Source organism: Triturus cristatus, chromosome 4_1, assembly GCF_964204655.1.
Source record: "Triturus cristatus chromosome 4_1, aTriCri1.1, whole genome shotgun sequence".
NCBI classification, from domain to species: domain Eukaryota; kingdom Metazoa; phylum Chordata; class Amphibia; order Caudata; family Salamandridae; genus Triturus; species Triturus cristatus.
The window spans coordinates 45,847,373-45,865,647 of NC_140585.1; the positions used below are offsets into that span (position 1 = coordinate 45,847,373).

An 18,275-nucleotide genomic window follows, 5' to 3' on the forward strand; every position below is an offset into this window, starting at 1 on the left:
AAACCCTATGGACATCAGACTTTATCAATGAAACTGAGCGTGGGGGTGTCTGATAACTTTGCACGAGCGGCTCGACCTTCAATAGCTCACAATGATTTTCACTGATCACAAGTAGCTCTCACTACAGAAAAGGTTACAGGCCCTTGGTCTACACACACAGATTTTGCTTTCGCTTTCATTGTATAGTTTCCGGATGCCCTGCAACATGGCTCAGTAGGACTTTGTTGCAAGTGCAACTTGTGAGCTGTCAGTCCCTGCACGCTACGGCCCTCCTGTTCCCTCCTTTCCTCTGCGGTTGGTGTTATATGTTTATCAGAGACTAAACACAGAGCTATGGCCGACACTGGCACACAGCTCGTAGGAAGTACAACTGCCAGGCACTCAGAGGTGCACCTTCAAAGGCAGGCAGAAAGAGTAGCAGGCAGGCAGTGAGCGGCTGATGCAGGCACACACAAAGAGATGCAGTCAGAGAGTAGGTGCCAGGCAGTCTTAGGTGGGCCTTCAAAGGCAGGCAGAAAGAGTAGCAGGCAGGCAGTGAGCGGCAAATGTAGGCAGGCACACACAAAGAGATGCAGTCAGAGAGTAGGTGCCAGGCAGTCTTAGGTGGGCCTTCAAAGGCAGGCAGAAAGAGTAGCAGGCAGCTCTGAGCGGCAAATGTAGGCAGGCACACACAAAGAGATGCAGTTAGAGAGTAGGTGCCAGGCAGTCTTAGGTGGGCCTTCTAAGGCAGGCAGAAAGAGTAGCAGGCAGCACTGAGCGGCGCATGTAGAGGCACACACAAAGTGATAGAGTCACAGTGAGGAGCTGCCAGGGAGGCAGAGGTGCACCGTGACAGGCAGGCAGAAAGAGTAGCAGGCAGGCAGTGAGCGGAAGATGTAGGCAGGCACACACACAGTGATGCAGTCAGAGAGTAGGTGCCAGGCAGTCTTAGGTTGGCCTTCAAAGGCAGGCAGAAAGAGTAGCAGGCAGGCAGTGAGCAGCAGATCTAGGCAGGCACACACTCAGAGGTACATGGAGCAGCTGCCAGGCAGGCAGACTTGGGTGCTGGGATGCAGCACCAGCAAACAGAGCCTCAGGCAATGAATCAATCAGGGATTTGTAAAGCGCAGCACTCACTCATGAGGGCCTCAGAGAAAGGGGGGTGGAGAGAACACATCAGAGGGTGAGGAGGGCAGAGACTGAGAATACAGGCATGCTGGCTGCCATGGGGGGTGGGGGGGGGGGAGTGGAGGGCAGGACTCGAGGCAGACAAGTGGTATAAGTTATTGGCACTCATAAGAAGGCGTAGGCAGAGGGGAGGGGTGGACAGGCATGCCTACAGAGATACAGGCTGGCGAACAGTCAGAGGGAGGTGCAGGCAAACATGGCAGATACAGGGAGACTGCAAGGATATACAGGCCAGTGGGCACTGGCAGTCAGAAGGCAACAACCAGGGATGGTACAGGCACCAGGGGGCTGTTAACGGAAGAGCAAACATGGCAGGGCAAGGAGAAAGAAAAGTTGCAGGCAGGCAGACTGTGGACGGGGGAGGCTGTCGGTCATAAGCAGTGGCAGGCATAGCACCATCATGGCAACACTCCCCACCGCCCAGCACATAGCATGCTTGCAAATAAGTACACACCACACAGATTTTGTTTTGGGAAAACTGCTGCAGGTTTATTACATACAACGTTATGTAATATGGTGGGTTATCTTACGGGCGATCCAAGGGCAGGCAACCATCTGGGCCGCCTGATGAGCCAAGCAGCACTGGGGCGATCCCCATCTGTGCTGCCCCTTCTGGTGATCCTCTCCCCGGATCACGTGACACATGGTCCCTTATTACTCACGCCCCTTTCAGGGCAGAGCGTAGCAAGGCAAGCCCCTGGTTGTTTAGGCCCACAACCGCCCAAAGGACTAATGGGGCGCCGACATGGTTTTCCAGGAACCTCCCATGAGGCTCCTGGGCTCTAGCTCTGGCACCCCCTATGGTGCTGCACAGAGGTACTCTTCGGTGCCCATTTGCTTCCAGATCACCCTGTAACTCCGCCACTGCTCTGGAGGTGGCCACCGTCGCCACCAGAGTCCCCCACCAAAACAGCTATGGTCTTACCTGCAACCTCTTCTCTCTAGAGCCTCCAGCAAATCTAGAAGAAAGGGTTACATCCCTACCAGTGATAAATGAACCCCATCTATCTCACGATAGCCCTAGACGTTAGCCTGGATCAGCTTTGGCCTGTACAATAAACTATTCACCCTTCTGCTTGAAAGTTCCACTGCCTCACATGACTCCACCCCGTGCCAACTGTGGGCAGAAAGAATTCAGACACTGTGGCACACCTTGCCCCATCTGTTTGCTGATCTAACCAGCCGCCGCCCTTCTAGCACCGTGTGTGCCTGAACACCTGCGTGCCCCATCTATGGGACAGCAGCCCGCTTGCTAGATGACCCCTCCCCCAACCTGCCTGCCTACTGTGGCTATTAATGTGAGAAGGATTATACTCAACCTTAGAACAGTCCCTATGCATGCTAAATCATGACGCACAGGAGTGTTCATAGCTTGTGTGACAATGGTGCCATGTATCCCTTATTCCTTGTGGGAATTTTGCACGCTCAGTTCCCTCTGAGGAAGAACCCCTCAGGCATACCAGCTTAGCGAATCTGTCTGATTCAGGCAGCGCGCACTGTCTGTAATATGGTGCCTAACATTCAGGATGACTAAGTCCTACTTTATCCCATCCTAGAATATTCCCAAATAGCGGGGGGGGGTACCCACTGCCAACCTGGAGCATCCCCGGTAGGGAAAATTATCTGCTCGGTTAAAGTGTTAAAGTTTAGGTTTAGTTGCACACTGGACATGCCAAGTGTTCTATTGACATAGTAGCCCATTGTGCCCGACACCTTGTTACAGCAATAGTTGGGACAGCAGCGTGGTACAAGTGTCGGAATACCGGGTTCCCTGTTACATGCTAGCTGCAGTACACTTCCAGTGGACCCGCTGGGAGACACCACAAACCGCATAGGTCATGAGAACCTGAAGAAGCACCCAAGTTCCACCTGGGCGTACCTCTAAATGGAGTTGGCTTCACACCGCTGTAAGGCCAGAGACACACCTCTTAAACCTATTTACTGGTTTATGCTACTTGGCACCCCTGTGGTTGAAGCTCTGTGTTTGTGCAGTGCGTGTGCCCCCGGGACACGATGTTGGTGAAGAGCCAGTGTCTGTTACCCACACGCTGAAGCTTAACTATCGCTAACTGCCCATGCTTGGATTGAAGGAAAGCTGGATCCTCCATAGGGCATGTAAACTTAATGCTCCCATCTAGTTTGACCCCAAAACTTAGGGAAAACCCCAGTAGTAATCCGGCCCTTCATGGTACATCTAACCCCAGCGTTGACTATCAACGAGTTTGGGACACCGGGGCAGAAAATGCCCCTTCAAGTTCTAAGCCCTAGACGGATAAACCAGGGGGCAGACAAGTCTGTGGGAACCATACGGGAACATTCAGAGCAAATGCCTGCACTTTCCTAATTATTAGAATCCCGAATGGTCAATAATACCCTGTCAACATTAGGCTCAAACAAAGCGTTTACATGACTATTTAGCACCACCGCATGCTTGTTAGATGACAACTACACCACCTGCCTGCTGCCCTGGCTAAAGTGCGGGTGAATATGTCGTAACTGAAGCCACCTGAAACCTGCCCTTGGTTGCAGAGGAATGCCCCCCAGTGTATATCTGTGCCTGTTACTAAATGGAGCCGCAGGTGTTCCTCATAAAGGCCTAAGCTTTGGGTAGGTGCTAAGCTTAGTGTGCTGCCGGCTGGTGCTTTGCGGCTTCTGACATTGCCTCACGATATATCATACCAGGCCACCCTACACCCACCCTACAACACGCCAGTACCAGTCGCTTAACAATGCTTGTTAGTTGTAGCATATAACTGAAGCCACAATTCTGGCTTCGCTGTGTAGCATATTGAAAATGCTTCCATTCTGAAATGGTGGGACTGTCACCCTATGTGTTTGAACAAGCATTAAATGTCTCCCTTCAAAGAAAGGCAAGCTCCACCCTGGCTTGTGCAACAAGCACTGCGTTGCCAGGCAACCGATGTTATACTAAATAACGTGGCATGTAGGTAGTGGTCTAAAGAGCTGCGGTCCGAATAGAGGTCTAAAGCATTAATGCCAAATCAGAACCGCCAGGAAACCTCTGCATCATGCATGAACTGGCCAAAGGGCCCCTTCCCCGAAACTCGGCCACAAACCAGTAACCCCCATGATATCGCAATCCCGACATACACCCGGGGGGGGGGGAATGGGGGGGGGCAAACAAGCGACTCTTTTAAAGGTGAAAGAATGTGCAAATTCCATCCTTACCACCTTGATATAATACCAAAAAACAGCCGGACACAGCCGTGCCACATCCAAGATGAGCCTGCTACGGTTCAAAGCCCCCTGAGGGGAGAAGTACAGTTCCTGCCTACTTCAAAACCAACAAAACTAAAGAGAAGATGGACCTCACTGGAGCGCCCCACCTTGTCCCCACTGACATGCACGAGCGCTAGTATAGGGCAGGCAAACCATGACCAACTGGGTGGTCACTCGCTACACCGATTGGGTTGATTGCCCAGGCCAAACGGATATTGAAACAATTGATACCTACATGGTCCATGATTAACTCGGGTGCCATGAGACGGTCTTGAACAAGGACCAGTGGACAGCGAGTCACCCAATAGTCAGTTAAGTATTGATGGATTTGAGACAAAGGCACCATCCACTACTGAAACAAGTTGGCGAGAATAGTTCTATGGAGAAAAGCATTGAAAGAGTCGCTCCTCAAAGTCAAAGGACATAACTACCCGCTGAGGTCTGCCGAAGGATGGAGCGATGCCCGTTATCGGAATAGTGAATTCAGACATTCATTCATGTACAGCCATTACAGACGGCGTGTCCAGCGAGGCAGCGACTGTGGCGTGTCCGGTGCAACAAAGAGGCCGTCATCGTGGTGGGGGGACCTATATACCCCTCACCATGCCTTGTGCACCGGACATGACGCGGCACTGCCCGCGCCAAGGAAGGGGACTCCATCAGAGTCCCTGCCCCCTAGAGGGGGTAGGTTGTGGGGTGCCCGATGCCACTAGAGGGCTGCCCTCTGAGTGACCTCCTGCCAAGCGCAACACCCATTGGACTCAAAGGGCTTCAGCCCCCCCCCCCCCGCCCGTCGTGTGTGGCAGCCCGGGATGTGACAGCTTCCTGGGCACGCACACAGCCGCACCCGAGCACTTCACAGGTCTTTAAAAGACCTTTTGCATGTTAATGAGGCCTCGCTGTTGTTTCACACCTTCTTAGAGCCCCTGCAGCTCCACTCTGCCTATTGCTTAAAGATTCAGCCCCCCCCCCCCGAAATATTTCTTAGCGCACCCTCCCCCCCCCCCCCCCCCCCCCGAAATTTGGCTCTAGTTGCGCCTCTGCGGGCAGCCGCATATGCTGGGGAGGTGCAGGCATGTAAAGGGGAGAGAGAGTAGGGGCCCACTGAGTGAAGGGGGGGGGGGGGGGCAGGAATGGCTCCAGACTTGGGCGATACAACCTCCTCCGATAGAAGTGACCGTTGGACGTCCTCCTGTCTCAACGATAAAAGCAGCGCTCAGACTCTAGCGCTGCGAAGCAAAAAGAAAGGAGCAACGTGGCTCTTCGTAAAAGTCCTCAGCAGCTGCTCGCACATGATCGCTGCGACTAGAAAAACATCGTACATTCACGAATCTTCCATTTCCTTCAGATTTTCAAAGCACACACAAACCCAACTGCCAAAACCGAGGTTCGCTGGAGCTGCAGGCGTCTGGGAGTGAACTCGGAGCGTCTGCCACAATCTAGCATTTCCTGTTTAATTTGCGGATTTTAACAAATTCACATAGAACTAAACATTGCTCCTAGCTCGGATTCTAAAGAACTAAAAGCCAAGGCTACCCGACTACAGAGAGGTTCGACCTATACACACAGTGGAGGGAGGGGCACCGACGCTATGAGGGGACATCCTAGTAGGGTTCGGAGGGCACAGCCCGCAGCCCACCCAGCACCGCATGGGGTAGTCTTTGCTTGCACCATGCTGCATGCCACCGGCGGTATGACGCCCGATGCTCTGCTCTACTTCCCGCCAATACGTGCCCGGGTGACACAAAGCGCATAGTAACTGCTGTAAGCGCTACGGAACACAAACACACGAAGCATGATTTGTTTACATATTTATACCCATGGCTTTGCCACTGCCAGGGGGTACAAACCAGCAGGGGGCAGTGCTGACGGGTGTGAAGAGTCCACCCCCTCCACCCTCGCTGGTGTCCTTACCTGTGCTCGCAGGTGTAAACCAGCAGGGTGGGGGGTGGTGTGTGTGCACGGAGGTGTCATCAGTGATGTAATATGTGAGGTCATATGCAGTGCATGGCAGGGGCGCAAGCTACAGTTAACTCTGCTAGCTATAACTGGAGAATTTCTGTGTTTTATTTCAAATAAACACAAGGAGATGATGGATGGAGCACTGAAACTTTTTAGACACTCACCCCCAGTCAGAGATCTGGGTTGAATCCATCATCGTTCTTTAGCTCACATCGCCTCTCCAGTTCAGACCCAGCCTTATGCAAAGCAGTCTTCACCCTATGCCTCATGGGAACAGTCCTGCCAAGCCAAGTCTTCACTGGAGCAGAAACTAGCTTTTAATTCAAATACACAATACTGTTCCACAGCACACTACATACCTCCAAATACACACCACAGATTTACACAACATACCACAACTAACACTTCCAATACAACCCACATAATTCCACTCCACACACCATACATCCACTACACTCCAAACCGAAACACTTTATTATTTTATAATGCCAATAGCTCAACCTCTTACAAATGCGGGACCTGTTGCATTGCAAATGCTTGTTTTTTTGTTCTCTTTCATTGTCCCTCTTACTTGTTCGCTGGTATTGGCACATAGGTTCTCCGCCACGGCGGAAGTCCTCCACAAGCCGGATGGTGGCAGCTGGGAGCACGGAGGTGTTGATCGGGCTGGAAGAGCTGTTAGGGGACCTCTAAAGCCATAATCGGGATAAACCCTTTTCTAAAAGTCTTGGTCAGAATCAATTTTCCAGCTCGGAGGCCGTGTAACTCCAGCCTCCTTCATGTTCCACTATAAAGTTTGTTTTCCTGATTTTTATTGCTTCGACCTTTCCTCAACACGTTGCACAATCCGGTGATTTCCCACAGCCGACTTTGTTTATAAAAGTGTTGCCAAACCGCTGGTAGAAGGCCAACAAGCCTGTGTGGTGGGCAACCACTGCCAGGAAGAGGGCAACCACTGCCAGGAAGAGGGGCCACATTCAGTGCACGCAAGAACTAGAAATACAGATGCTAAAAAGTCTTAAAGGAGCAGCTGTTCAGAAAAAACCCACCTACTCTGGAGTAGTTCTTTGCCCTATACAAGCCTGGGCCTACAAGTCCCAGCATGCTTCGGGCTCTAGGCAGAGGGGCAGGAGAGGTAAGAAAAAAGCCGAAAAGCAGCACTATGCCAACGTGGCTACCATCAGGTACCCTGAAATGGACTGACATGGTTTACACCCAGTGGAGACAATACAAACACATCAAATAACGCACACACACTAGCAAACTCACAGAGACCAGCAAACACCAAGAACAATGGCAACTTTGGAGTCAAAGACCCCAGTATGCAAATGCTGCTGGCCACAAACCCGGGACCGACTGAGGGTGTCGCAATACAAGCACTGCTATACAACATGCGCACAAACAAACTGAAATCACACACTGCATTAAGACAACCGTCTCAAGTGGAGCACCAGCAAGAACGAAATAGTGATCTTCGGGAACAGCCCTTCACCGTGGGACTCCACCTGGTGGCCAACACAGCTAGGGCCGACACCTATACCCACCACCACGCCAAGACCCTTGGCAGTCGACAACAAACTCCACAGGACTGTCCAAATCAACGCTGCCCCCGCCTCATGCTTCCATACCCTGAAGATGCTGAGAAAGCATAGGATGGCTCCCAATCAGCACCCAGAAAACAGTCACTCATGCCCTTGTCACAACCAAGCTTGATTATGGGAACAACCTCATTAAAAACTAAGAAACAAATGGGGGGAAAAAAAAATTACCAGAAGACTACAACCGATCACGAACGTGGCAGCCACATTCTCAACCTCCCACGTTGCACTCGCATCACACCACACCTGAAAGTGCTTCACAGGCTCCACATTCACAAATCAGCACAATTCAAACTCCTCACCCCACTTTCACGGCACTACAAAACGCTGGACCAGGAACCCTCTACAATCACACCTGCTTTCAGAAACCTTCCAGACACCTCGACTCATCCGGACTACTGTCCCGTGTATGCAAAACGGGAGGCAAAGAGTTAGGGGAAACCACATCAAGGAGGCCAGGTCTAACATATGAGAAGAAAATATTACTTTATGTACAAATAAAAAAAAAACTACAACTTCACTGAAAATAAAGGTTAAAGTGACGTTATAGTCAGTTGAATGTGTTCGTGCCAACATAACCTTTTGGACAGAAAAAAACAACACAGAAATTCACCAGTTATAGCTAGTAGAGCCAAACTGTAACTTTTGCCCCCACCATACACTGCTTATTGCCTCACATATTACATCACTCGTGACATGTTTTATAACATCACTGATGACATCATCCAAGCTTCCTTTGTACACATTACTCTAAAAAGCAGTTTTGCGTTAGAGATCTGAAAGTAACTACAAAAGAGCTCAGAATAAAATAAAGCACCATTAATGCCATCACACATACAACCCCCTTAGGTGCAGCAAGCTTGTGTTATGTGCAGAATTGACCCTATGCCATACACTTCACGGGCAGCTGAGTTCAAATTATGAATCAACCGCAGATAGATGGTTAACTCCTCCTGCACAAGGGGGTCAATCTGTACACGACTGTTCAGACAGGACCAAGGGCCTCCAGATACTCGACTTCAGTTACATATCTAATGGCCTTTTACAGACAACTCTTCACAGGCACCAAACCTACAGTGAGAAGTGAACTGGATAGGAGTACACAAGTGGGTTCTGTAAACACTGTTTACTCTATGGAGAGAGTTTACTCAGTCCACGCTGTTTGGAGACAGTGAATCTCTCAGTCGATCGCGAGCTACCAGTAGCTCACAGCCTCCTTCAGACTGGCTCTCAGCCTTCAGTTCATTTTTAAGTAAGCTCAGGGTCACATTTTCCTTCTAGAGTTGAGGGAACACTGAGTTGATTGTACACTATTATCATCAGGCTGCAGATAGCAGGGCCTGATAATGAGCAGGGCGCAGTCAGATTTGTGACCCGGGGCACAGAGGTCAAGAACTGAAGCACTGAGGGTGTTTATATCTATAAAAAATAAAAACAAATTTTAAAAAGGCCCTTGTCATCTCAATATTGGGTAAGAACAAAATTATGTTTCCGGATGCTGTTAAACAGGAGAAAATTAGAATGAAGAGTTAACTTCATGATTAAATTAACTCTTCTTCTTAATTTGATCCCATTTCAAACAGTCACATTTACAAACGTAGGCCTCTTACTCCCAGTGGCCAGTAGACACTGTGCCATATTTATAACTGCATACTGTCATTTTTTTAAATGGGAGAAAATTAACTAGTGCAAAAATATTTCCATGAAACATTGAGTCAATGTTTTTCTCCACTTTCCTTCAATCCAATTACATCTCAATATTTTATGAAGCATGTGTCTTCCCTTTAAATTCATTCCATTTAAGCAAATGGCTGTATTTTTCTTTTACAAATATGGCACCTTGCCTAAAGGCAACTGGGTGCAAATGATGAGTTTTATGGAATCCATATAAACAAAGTTAACTCTTCAGTTTAATTTTCTCCCACTTCAAAGTCTCACATTTACACACAGCAGGCATTTTGCTCACTGTGGTTAGAAGACACAGCTCATATTTATAACTGTAAAATGTACTCTTTTTTTTTTTATAGAGGGAGGAATTTAAAGTGCAGAAAAATGTTCCATATACTGACACTTTTTGCAGAACATTTTTCGGTACTTTAATTTTCTCCCCCAAAAAAATGGTTTTGTGTGTTATACATGTAACAGTGCCACATATGGCAAAAGTTATGTCCTGCACTACCAGTACATACAACACAGGCTCTCGTCCACACATACACATATATCCCATTCATTCACACACATGTTCATACATCCCCAAAGACCACACTCGCGCTGACACGCATGGGAGCCCTGTCAGAGTGCTCCTAGTCAAAGTATTTTGTTCAAACCCTATGGACATCAGACTTTATCAATGAAACTGAGCGTGGGGGTGTCTGATAACTTTGCACGAGCGGCTCGACCTTCAATAGCTCACAATGATTTTCACTGATCACAAGTAGCTCTCACTACAGAAAAGGTTACAGGCCCTTGGTCTACACACACAGATTTTGCTTTCGCTTTCATTGTATAGTTTCCGGATGCCCTGCAACATGGCTCAGTAGGACTTTGTTGCAAGTGCAACTTGTGAGCTGTCAGTCCCTGCACGCTACGGCCCTCCTGTTCCCTCCTTTCCTCTGCGGTTGGTGTTATATGTTTATCAGAGACTAAACACAGAGCTATGGCCGACACTGGCACACAGCTCGTAGGAAGTACAACTGCCAGGCACTCAGAGGTGCACCTTCAAAGGCAGGCAGAAAGAGTAGCAGGCAGGCAGTGAGCGGCTGATGCAGGCACACACAAAGAGATGCAGTCAGAGAGTAGGTGCCAGGCAGTCTTAGGTGGGCCTTCAAAGGCAGGCAGAAAGAGTAGCAGGCAGGCAGTGAGCGGCAAATGTAGGCAGGCACACACAAAGAGATGCAGTCAGAGAGTAGGTGCCAGGCAGTCTTAGGTGGGCCTTCAAAGGCAGGCAGAAAGAGTAGCAGGCAGCTCTGAGCGGCAAATGTAGGCAGGCACACACAAAGAGATGCAGTTAGAGAGTAGGTGCCAGGCAGTCTTAGGTGGGCCTTCTAAGGCAGGCAGAAAGAGTAGCAGGCAGCACTGAGCGGCGCATGTAGAGGCACACACAAAGTGATAGAGTCACAGTGAGGAGCTGCCAGGGAGGCAGAGGTGCACCGTGACAGGCAGGCAGAAAGAGTAGCAGGCAGGCAGTGAGCGGAAGATGTAGGCAGGCACACACACAGTGATGCAGTCAGAGAGTAGGTGCCAGGCAGTCTTAGGTTGGCCTTCAAAGGCAGGCAGAAAGAGTAGCAGGCAGGCAGTGAGCAGCAGATCTAGGCAGGCACACACTCAGAGGTACATGGAGCAGCTGCCAGGCAGGCAGACTTGGGTGCTGGGATGCAGCACCAGCAAACAGAGCCTCAGGCAATGAATCAATCAGGGATTTGTAAAGCGCAGCACTCACTCATGAGGGCCTCAGAGAAAGGGGGGTGGAGAGAACACATCAGAGGGTGAGGAGGGCAGAGACTGAGAATACAGGCATGCTGGCTGCCATGGGGGGTGGGGGGGGGGGGGGGGGAGTGGAGGGCAGGACTCGAGGCAGACAAGTGGTATAAGTTATTGGCACTCATAAGAAGGCGTAGGCAGAGGGGAGGGGTGGACAGGCATGCCTACAGAGATACAGGCTGGCGAACAGTCAGAGGGAGGTGCAGGCAAACAAGGCAGATACAGGGAGACTGCAAGGATATACAGGCCAGTGGGCACTGGCAGTCAGAAGGCAACAACCAGGGATGGTACAGGCACCAGGGGGCTGTTAACGGAAGAGCAAACATGGCAGGGCAAGGAGAAAGAAAAGTTGCAGGCAGGCAGACTGTGGACGGGGGAGGCTGTCGGTCATAAGCAGTGGCAGGCATAGCACCATCATGGCAACACTCCCCACCGCCCAGCACATAGCATGCTTGCAAATAAGTACACACCACACAGATTTTGTTTTGGGAAAACTGCTGCAGGTTTATTACATACAACGTTATGTAATATGGTGGGTTATCTTACGGGCGATCCAAGGGCAGGCAACCATCTGGGCCGCCTGATGAGCCAAGCAGCACTGGGGCGATCCCCATCTGTGCTGCCCCTTCTGGTGATCCTCTCCCCGGATCACGTGACACATGGTCCCTTATTACTCACGCCCCTTTCAGGGCAGAGCGTAGCAAGGCAAGCCCCTGGTTGTTTAGGCCCACAACCGCCCAAAGGACTAATGGGGCGCCGACATGGTTTTCCAGGAACCTCCCATGAGGCTCCTGGGCTCTAGCTCTGGCACCCCCTATGGTGCTGCACAGAGGTACTCTTCGGTGCCCATTTGCTTCCAGATCACCCTGTAACTCCGCCACTGCTCTGGAGGTGGCCACCGTCGCCACCAGAGTCCCCCACCAAAACAGCTATGGTCTTACCTGCAACCTCTTCTCTCTAGAGCCTCCAGCAAATCTAGAAGAAAGGGTTACATCCCTACCAGTGATAAATGAACCCCATCTATCTCACGATAGCCCTAGACGTTAGCCTGGATCAGCTTTGGCCTGTACAATAAACTATTCACCCTTCTGCTTGAAAGTTCCACTGCCTCACATGACTCCACCCCGTGCCAACTGTGGGCAGAAAGAATTCAGACACTGTGGCACACCTTGCCCCATCTGTTTGCTGATCTAACCAGCCGCCGCCCTTCTAGCACCGTGTGTGCCTGAACACCTGCGTGCCCCATCTATGGGACAGCAGCCCGCTTGCTAGATGACCCCTCCCCCAACCTGCCTGCCTACTGTGGCTATTAATGTGAGAAGGATTATACTCAACCTTAGAACAGTCCCTATGCATGCTAAATCATGACGCACAGGAGTGTTCATAGCTTGTGTGACAATGGTGCCATGTATCCCTTATTCCTTGTGGGAATTTTGCACGCTCAGTTCCCTCTGAGGAAGAACCCCTCAGGCATACCAGCTTAGCGAATCTGTCTGATTCAGGCAGCGCGCACTGTCTGTAATATGGTGCCTAACATTCAGGATGACTAAGTCCTACTTTATCCCATCCTAGAATATTCCCAAATAGCGGGGGGGGGGGGGTACCCACTGCCAACCTGGAGCATCCCCGGTAGGGAAAATTATCTGCTCGGTTAAAGTGTTAAAGTTTAGGTTTAGTTGCACACTGGACATGCCAAGTGTTCTATTGACATAGTAGCCCATTGTGCCCGACACCTTGTTACAGCAATAGTTGGGACAGCAGCGTGGTACAAGTGTCGGAATCCCGGGTTCCCTGTTACATGCTAGCTGCAGTACACTTCCAGTGGACCCGCTGGGAGACACCACAAACCGCATAGGTCATGAGAACCTGAAGAAGCACCCAAGTTCCACCTGGGCGTACCTCTAAATGGAGTTGGCTTCACACCGCTGTAAGGCCAGAGACACACCTCTTAAACCTATTTACTGGTTTATGCTACTTGGCACCCCTGTGGTTGAAGCTCTGTGTTTGTGCAGTGCGTGTGCCCCCGGGACACGATGTTGGTGAAGAGCCAGTGTCTGTTACCCACACGCTGAAGCTTAACTATCGCTAACTGCCCATGCTTGGATTGAAGGAAAGCTGGATCCTCCATAGGGCATGTAAACTTAATGCTCCCATCTAGTTTGACCCCAAAACTTAGGGAAAACCCCAGTAGTAATCCGGCCCTTCATGGTACATCTAACCCCAGCGTTGACTATCAACGAGTTTGGGACACCGGGGCAGAAAATGCCCCTTCAAGTTCTAAGCCCTAGACGGATAAACCAGGGGGCAGACAAGTCTGTGGGAACCATACGGGAACATTCAGAGCAAATGCCTGCACTTTCCTAATTATTAGAATCCCGAATGGTCAATAATACCCTGTCAACATTAGGCTCAAACAAAGCGTTTACATGACTATTTAGCACCACCGCATGCTTGTTAGATGACAACTACACCACCTGCCTGCTGCCCTGGCTAAAGTGCGGGTGAATATGTCGTAACTGAAGCCACCTGAAACCTGCCCTTGGTTGCAGAGGAATGCCCCCCAGTGTATATCTGTGCCTGTTACTAAATGGAGCCGCAGGTGTTCCTCATAAAGGCCTAAGCTTTGGGTAGGTGCTAAGCTTAGTGTGCTGCCGGCTGGTGCTTTGCGGCTTCTGACATTGCCTCACGATATATCATACCAGGCCACCCTACACCCACCCTACAACACGCCAGTACCAGTCGCTTAACAATGCTTGTTAGTTGTAGCATATAACTGAAGCCACAATTCTGGCTTCGCTGTGTAGCATATTGAAAATGCTTCCATTCTGAAATGGTGGGACTGTCACCCTATGTGTTTGAACAAGCATTAAATGTCTCCCTTCAAAGAAAGGCAAGCTCCACCCTGGCTTGTGCAACAAGCACTGCGTTGCCAGGCAACCGATGTTATACTAAATAACGTGGCATGTAGGTAGTGGTCTAAAGAGCTGCGGTCCGAATAGAGGTCTAAAGCATTAATGCCAAATCAGAACCGCCAGGAAACCTCTGCATCATGCATGAACTGGCCAAAGGGCCCCTTCCCCGAAACTCGGCCACAAACCAGTAACCCCCATGATATCGCAATCCCGACATACACCCGGGGGGGGGGGAATGGGGGGGGGCAAACAAGCGACTCTTTTAAAGGTGAAAGAATGTGCAAATTCCATCCTTACCACCTTGATATAATACCAAAAAACAGCCGGACACAGCCGTGCCACATCCAAGATGAGCCTGCTACGGTTCAAAGCCCCCTGAGGGGAGAAGTACAGTTCCTGCCTACTTCAAAACCAACAAAACTAAAGAGAAGATGGACCTCACTGGAGCGCCCCACCTTGTCCCCACTGACATGCACGAGCGCTAGTATAGGGCAGGCAAACCATGACCAACTGGGTGGTCACTCGCTACACCGATTGGGTTGATTGCCCAGGCCAAACGGATATTGAAACAATTGATACCTACATGGTCCATGATTAACTCGGGTGCCATGAGACGGTCTTGAACAAGGACCAGTGGACAGCGAGTCACCCAATAGTCAGTTAAGTATTGATGGATTTGAGACAAAGGCACCATCCACTACTGAAACAAGTTGGCGAGAATAGTTCTATGGAGAAAAGCATTGAAAGAGTCGCTCCTCAAAGTCAAAGGACATAACTACCCGCTGAGGTCTGCCGAAGGATGGAGCGATGCCCGTTATCGGAATAGTGAATTCAGACATTCATTCATGTACAGCCATTACAGACGGCGTGTCCAGCGAGGCAGCGACTGTGGCGTGTCCGGTGCAACAAAGAGGCCGTCATCGTGGTGGGGGGACCTATATACCCCTCACCATGCCTTGTGCACCGGACATGACGCGGCACTGCCCGCGCCAAGGAAGGGGACTCCATCAGAGTCCCTGCCCCCTAGAGGGGGTAGGTTGTGGGGTGCCCGATGCCACTAGAGGGCTGCCCTCTGAGTGACCTCCTGCCAAGCGCAACACCCATTGGACTCAAAGGGCTTCAGCCCCCCCCTCCCCCCGCCCGTCGTGTGTGGCAGCCCGGGATGTGACAGCTTCCCGGGCACGCACACAGCCGCACCCGAGCACTTCACAGGTCTTTAAAAGACCTTTTGCATGTTAATGAGGCCTCGCTGTTGTTTCACACCTTCTTAGAGCCCCTGCAGCTCCACTCTGCCTATTGCTTAAAGATTCAGCCCCCCCCCCCCGAAATATTTCTTAGCGCACCCTCCCCCCCCCCCCCCCCCCCCCCCGAAATTTGGCTCTAGTTGCGCCTCTGCGGGCAGCCGCATATGCTGGGGAGGTGCAGGCATGTAAAGGGGAGAGAGAGTAGGGGCCCACTGAGTGAAGGGGGGGGGGGGGCAGGAATGGCTCCAGACTTGGGCGATACAACCTCCTCCGATAGAAGTGACCGTTGGACGTCCTCCTGTCTCAACGATAAAAGCAGCGCTCAGACTCTAGCGCTGCGAAGCAAAAAGAAAGGAGCAACGTGGCTCTTCGTAAAAGTCCTCAGCAGCTGCTCGCACATGATCGCTGCGACTAGAAAAACATCGTACATTCACGAATCTTCCATTTCCTTCAGATTTTCAAAGCACACACAAACCCAACTGCCAAAACCGAGGTTCGCTGGAGCTGCAGGCGTCTGGGAGTGAACTCGGAGCGTCTGCCACAATCTAGCATTTCCTGTTTAATTTGCGGATTTTAACAAATTCACATAGAACTAAACATTGCTCCTAGCTCGGATTCTAAAGAACTAAAAGCCAAGGCTACCCGACTACAGAGAGGTTCGACCTATACACACAGTGGAGGGAGGGGCACCGACGCTATGAGGGGACATCCTAGTAGGGTTCGGAGGGCACAGCCCGCAGCCCACCCAGCACCGCATGGGGTAGTCTTTGCTTGCACCATGCTGCATGCCACCGGCGGTATGACGCCCGATGCTCTGCTCTACTTCCCGCCAATACGTGCCCGGGTGACACAAAGCGCATAGTAACTGCTGTAAGCGCTACGGAACACAAACACACGAAGCATGATTTGTTTACATATTTATACCCATGGCTTTGCCACTGCCAGGGGGTACAAACCAGCAGGGGGCAGTGCTGACGGGTGTGAAGAGTCCACCCCCTCCACCCTCGCTGGTGTCCTTACCTGTGCTCGCAGGTGTAAACCAGCAGGGTGGGGGGTGGTGTGTGTGCACGGAGGTGTAACCCAGCAGGGGTGGTCTGTGGCAGGAGGTATAACCTAGCAGGGGTGGTCTGTGCCAGGAGGTGTAACCCATCAGGGGTGGTCTGTGCCAGGAAGTGTAACCTAGCAGGAGTAGTCAGTGCCAGGAGGTGTAACCCAGCAGGGGTGGCTGGGGCGAGTGCGGAGAGTCCTCAGCCCGTCGCCGGTGGTCCTTACCTGTGCCAGGGGGTACACACGCCAGCAGCCGGGGTTCGGCGAGGATGCACAGACAGACACCACAACAAGGAAGGTGCAGGACGCCAGTGCCAGGACCCGCGGGGGAGGAGCCCAGGCAGGAAAGCCAGTGTTACTCCCTCCCCAGGTCCAGCAGCCGCTGCTATTAACTGTTTGTGGGTGCGAGCTGTCTGTCCTAGCAGGGGCCTCCGTCCCCTCTGCTGCTGAGGCAGAGCGGGCGCTCAGAGCATGCACCCACCTCCAGCCATCTTCCCTGTCATGCATGGGGTACAGTCGGCCTGGGTCCGCCCTGCACCATGAAGTTGTTATTCCCCATATAAAGCCTGGCAACAGACATATGTACTTCATCACGTGGCATTGGCAAAGAAGAGCGCGCGACCTCCGTTATTTCGGTCCTTACTTCCTTCAGACGTGAAACACCCACACCGGCTGTGTGCACTATGTACTCAGGTCAGCAAAGAATGTAAAACTCCGTGCAAGGTTTCGAGAGGCCTTTTGGAATGGACCACAGCTCCACACAGGCCTGGCTTTTGAAGTAGCAGTGTACTCTGGGACTTGTAGTTTAGTTATGTCAGTGTACACATAGCCGGTGTAGACGGTAAACTCCCAATCACACACGTCTGTGGTGTTTAATCAGCTGCTGCACCTCACACAAGCAGGTTGGGCACCAGGGAGGAGCGGAGATCTAGGTAGTACGACTATGACAGGTGACGTCATATGGTGGTGGGCCAGGGCTGGGCGGGACTTATGATAGGGAGGCCGCTCCTGAGTCGGGACCTGCCTCTCGGTTTTAGTCAGGGACAACCAGAACCCTCATCGTGCACGTAGGTTTAACATCACTGTTCTCTCGAAGGGCTCGAGCCAGGTGGCCTCAGGGTTCATCAGTTCTCCTCATCTCTTAGCACATGTTACAAAAGGTCCTTTTATGCCGAGGATGCGCAGCTCGAAGTAACACGCACTGCCCCATCAGGAACTTTATGGGAGCAGGCCTAGATTCCTCCCCAGAAATCCCTTACACACTGCCCCACACTCCTCTTCAGAATATCGAGTAAACTTGAGTTCTCATCCCCAAAAATGTGAGATACTCAAATGGAGAGGAATATTGCTCCCACTAGGGGTGGGCGGAATATTCCCTCCACCTTCACAATTGGCAGAATTTCGGCCACTCCACATTACTCTTTAAATACAGAGTTCTGCCCAAATCCCGCCATTCGCAGCGTGGCGAAAGATTTCACCCGCAAGGTACCAGAATACAGGCTGGCGAGCACCTGCAAGATTTGGCGTCCCCTCGCGTGATTCTTCCAACGTGGGCGGTCAACAGCGTTCGTGAGCGGTTGCAGTCAGAGGGCTGCCATTGGAGTAGATTTGCTGCACCTCGAGTA

The 18,275-nt window shown here is 51.3% G+C and overlaps 1 protein-coding gene across 2 annotated transcripts in view; it reads right to left on the bottom strand.

Moving 5' to 3' along the window:
- LOC146839435 (uncharacterized) overlaps positions 1-17,172 on the bottom strand; it is a 141,238-nt gene extending 124,066 nt beyond the window's left edge. Inside the window, exon 1 of one of the 2 annotated variants that reach the window (XM_085651486.1) lies at positions 16,876-17,172. In XM_085651486.1, coding sequence (XP_085507612.1) covers positions 16,876-17,157 — 282 coding nt within the window. In that variant the 5' untranslated portion in view covers positions 17,158-17,172. The remainder of the gene's footprint in view (positions 1-16,875) is intronic. The other variant, XM_085651488.1, reaches the window with a different exon arrangement.
- Between the last annotated feature and the right edge of the window lie 1,103 nt (positions 17,173-18,275).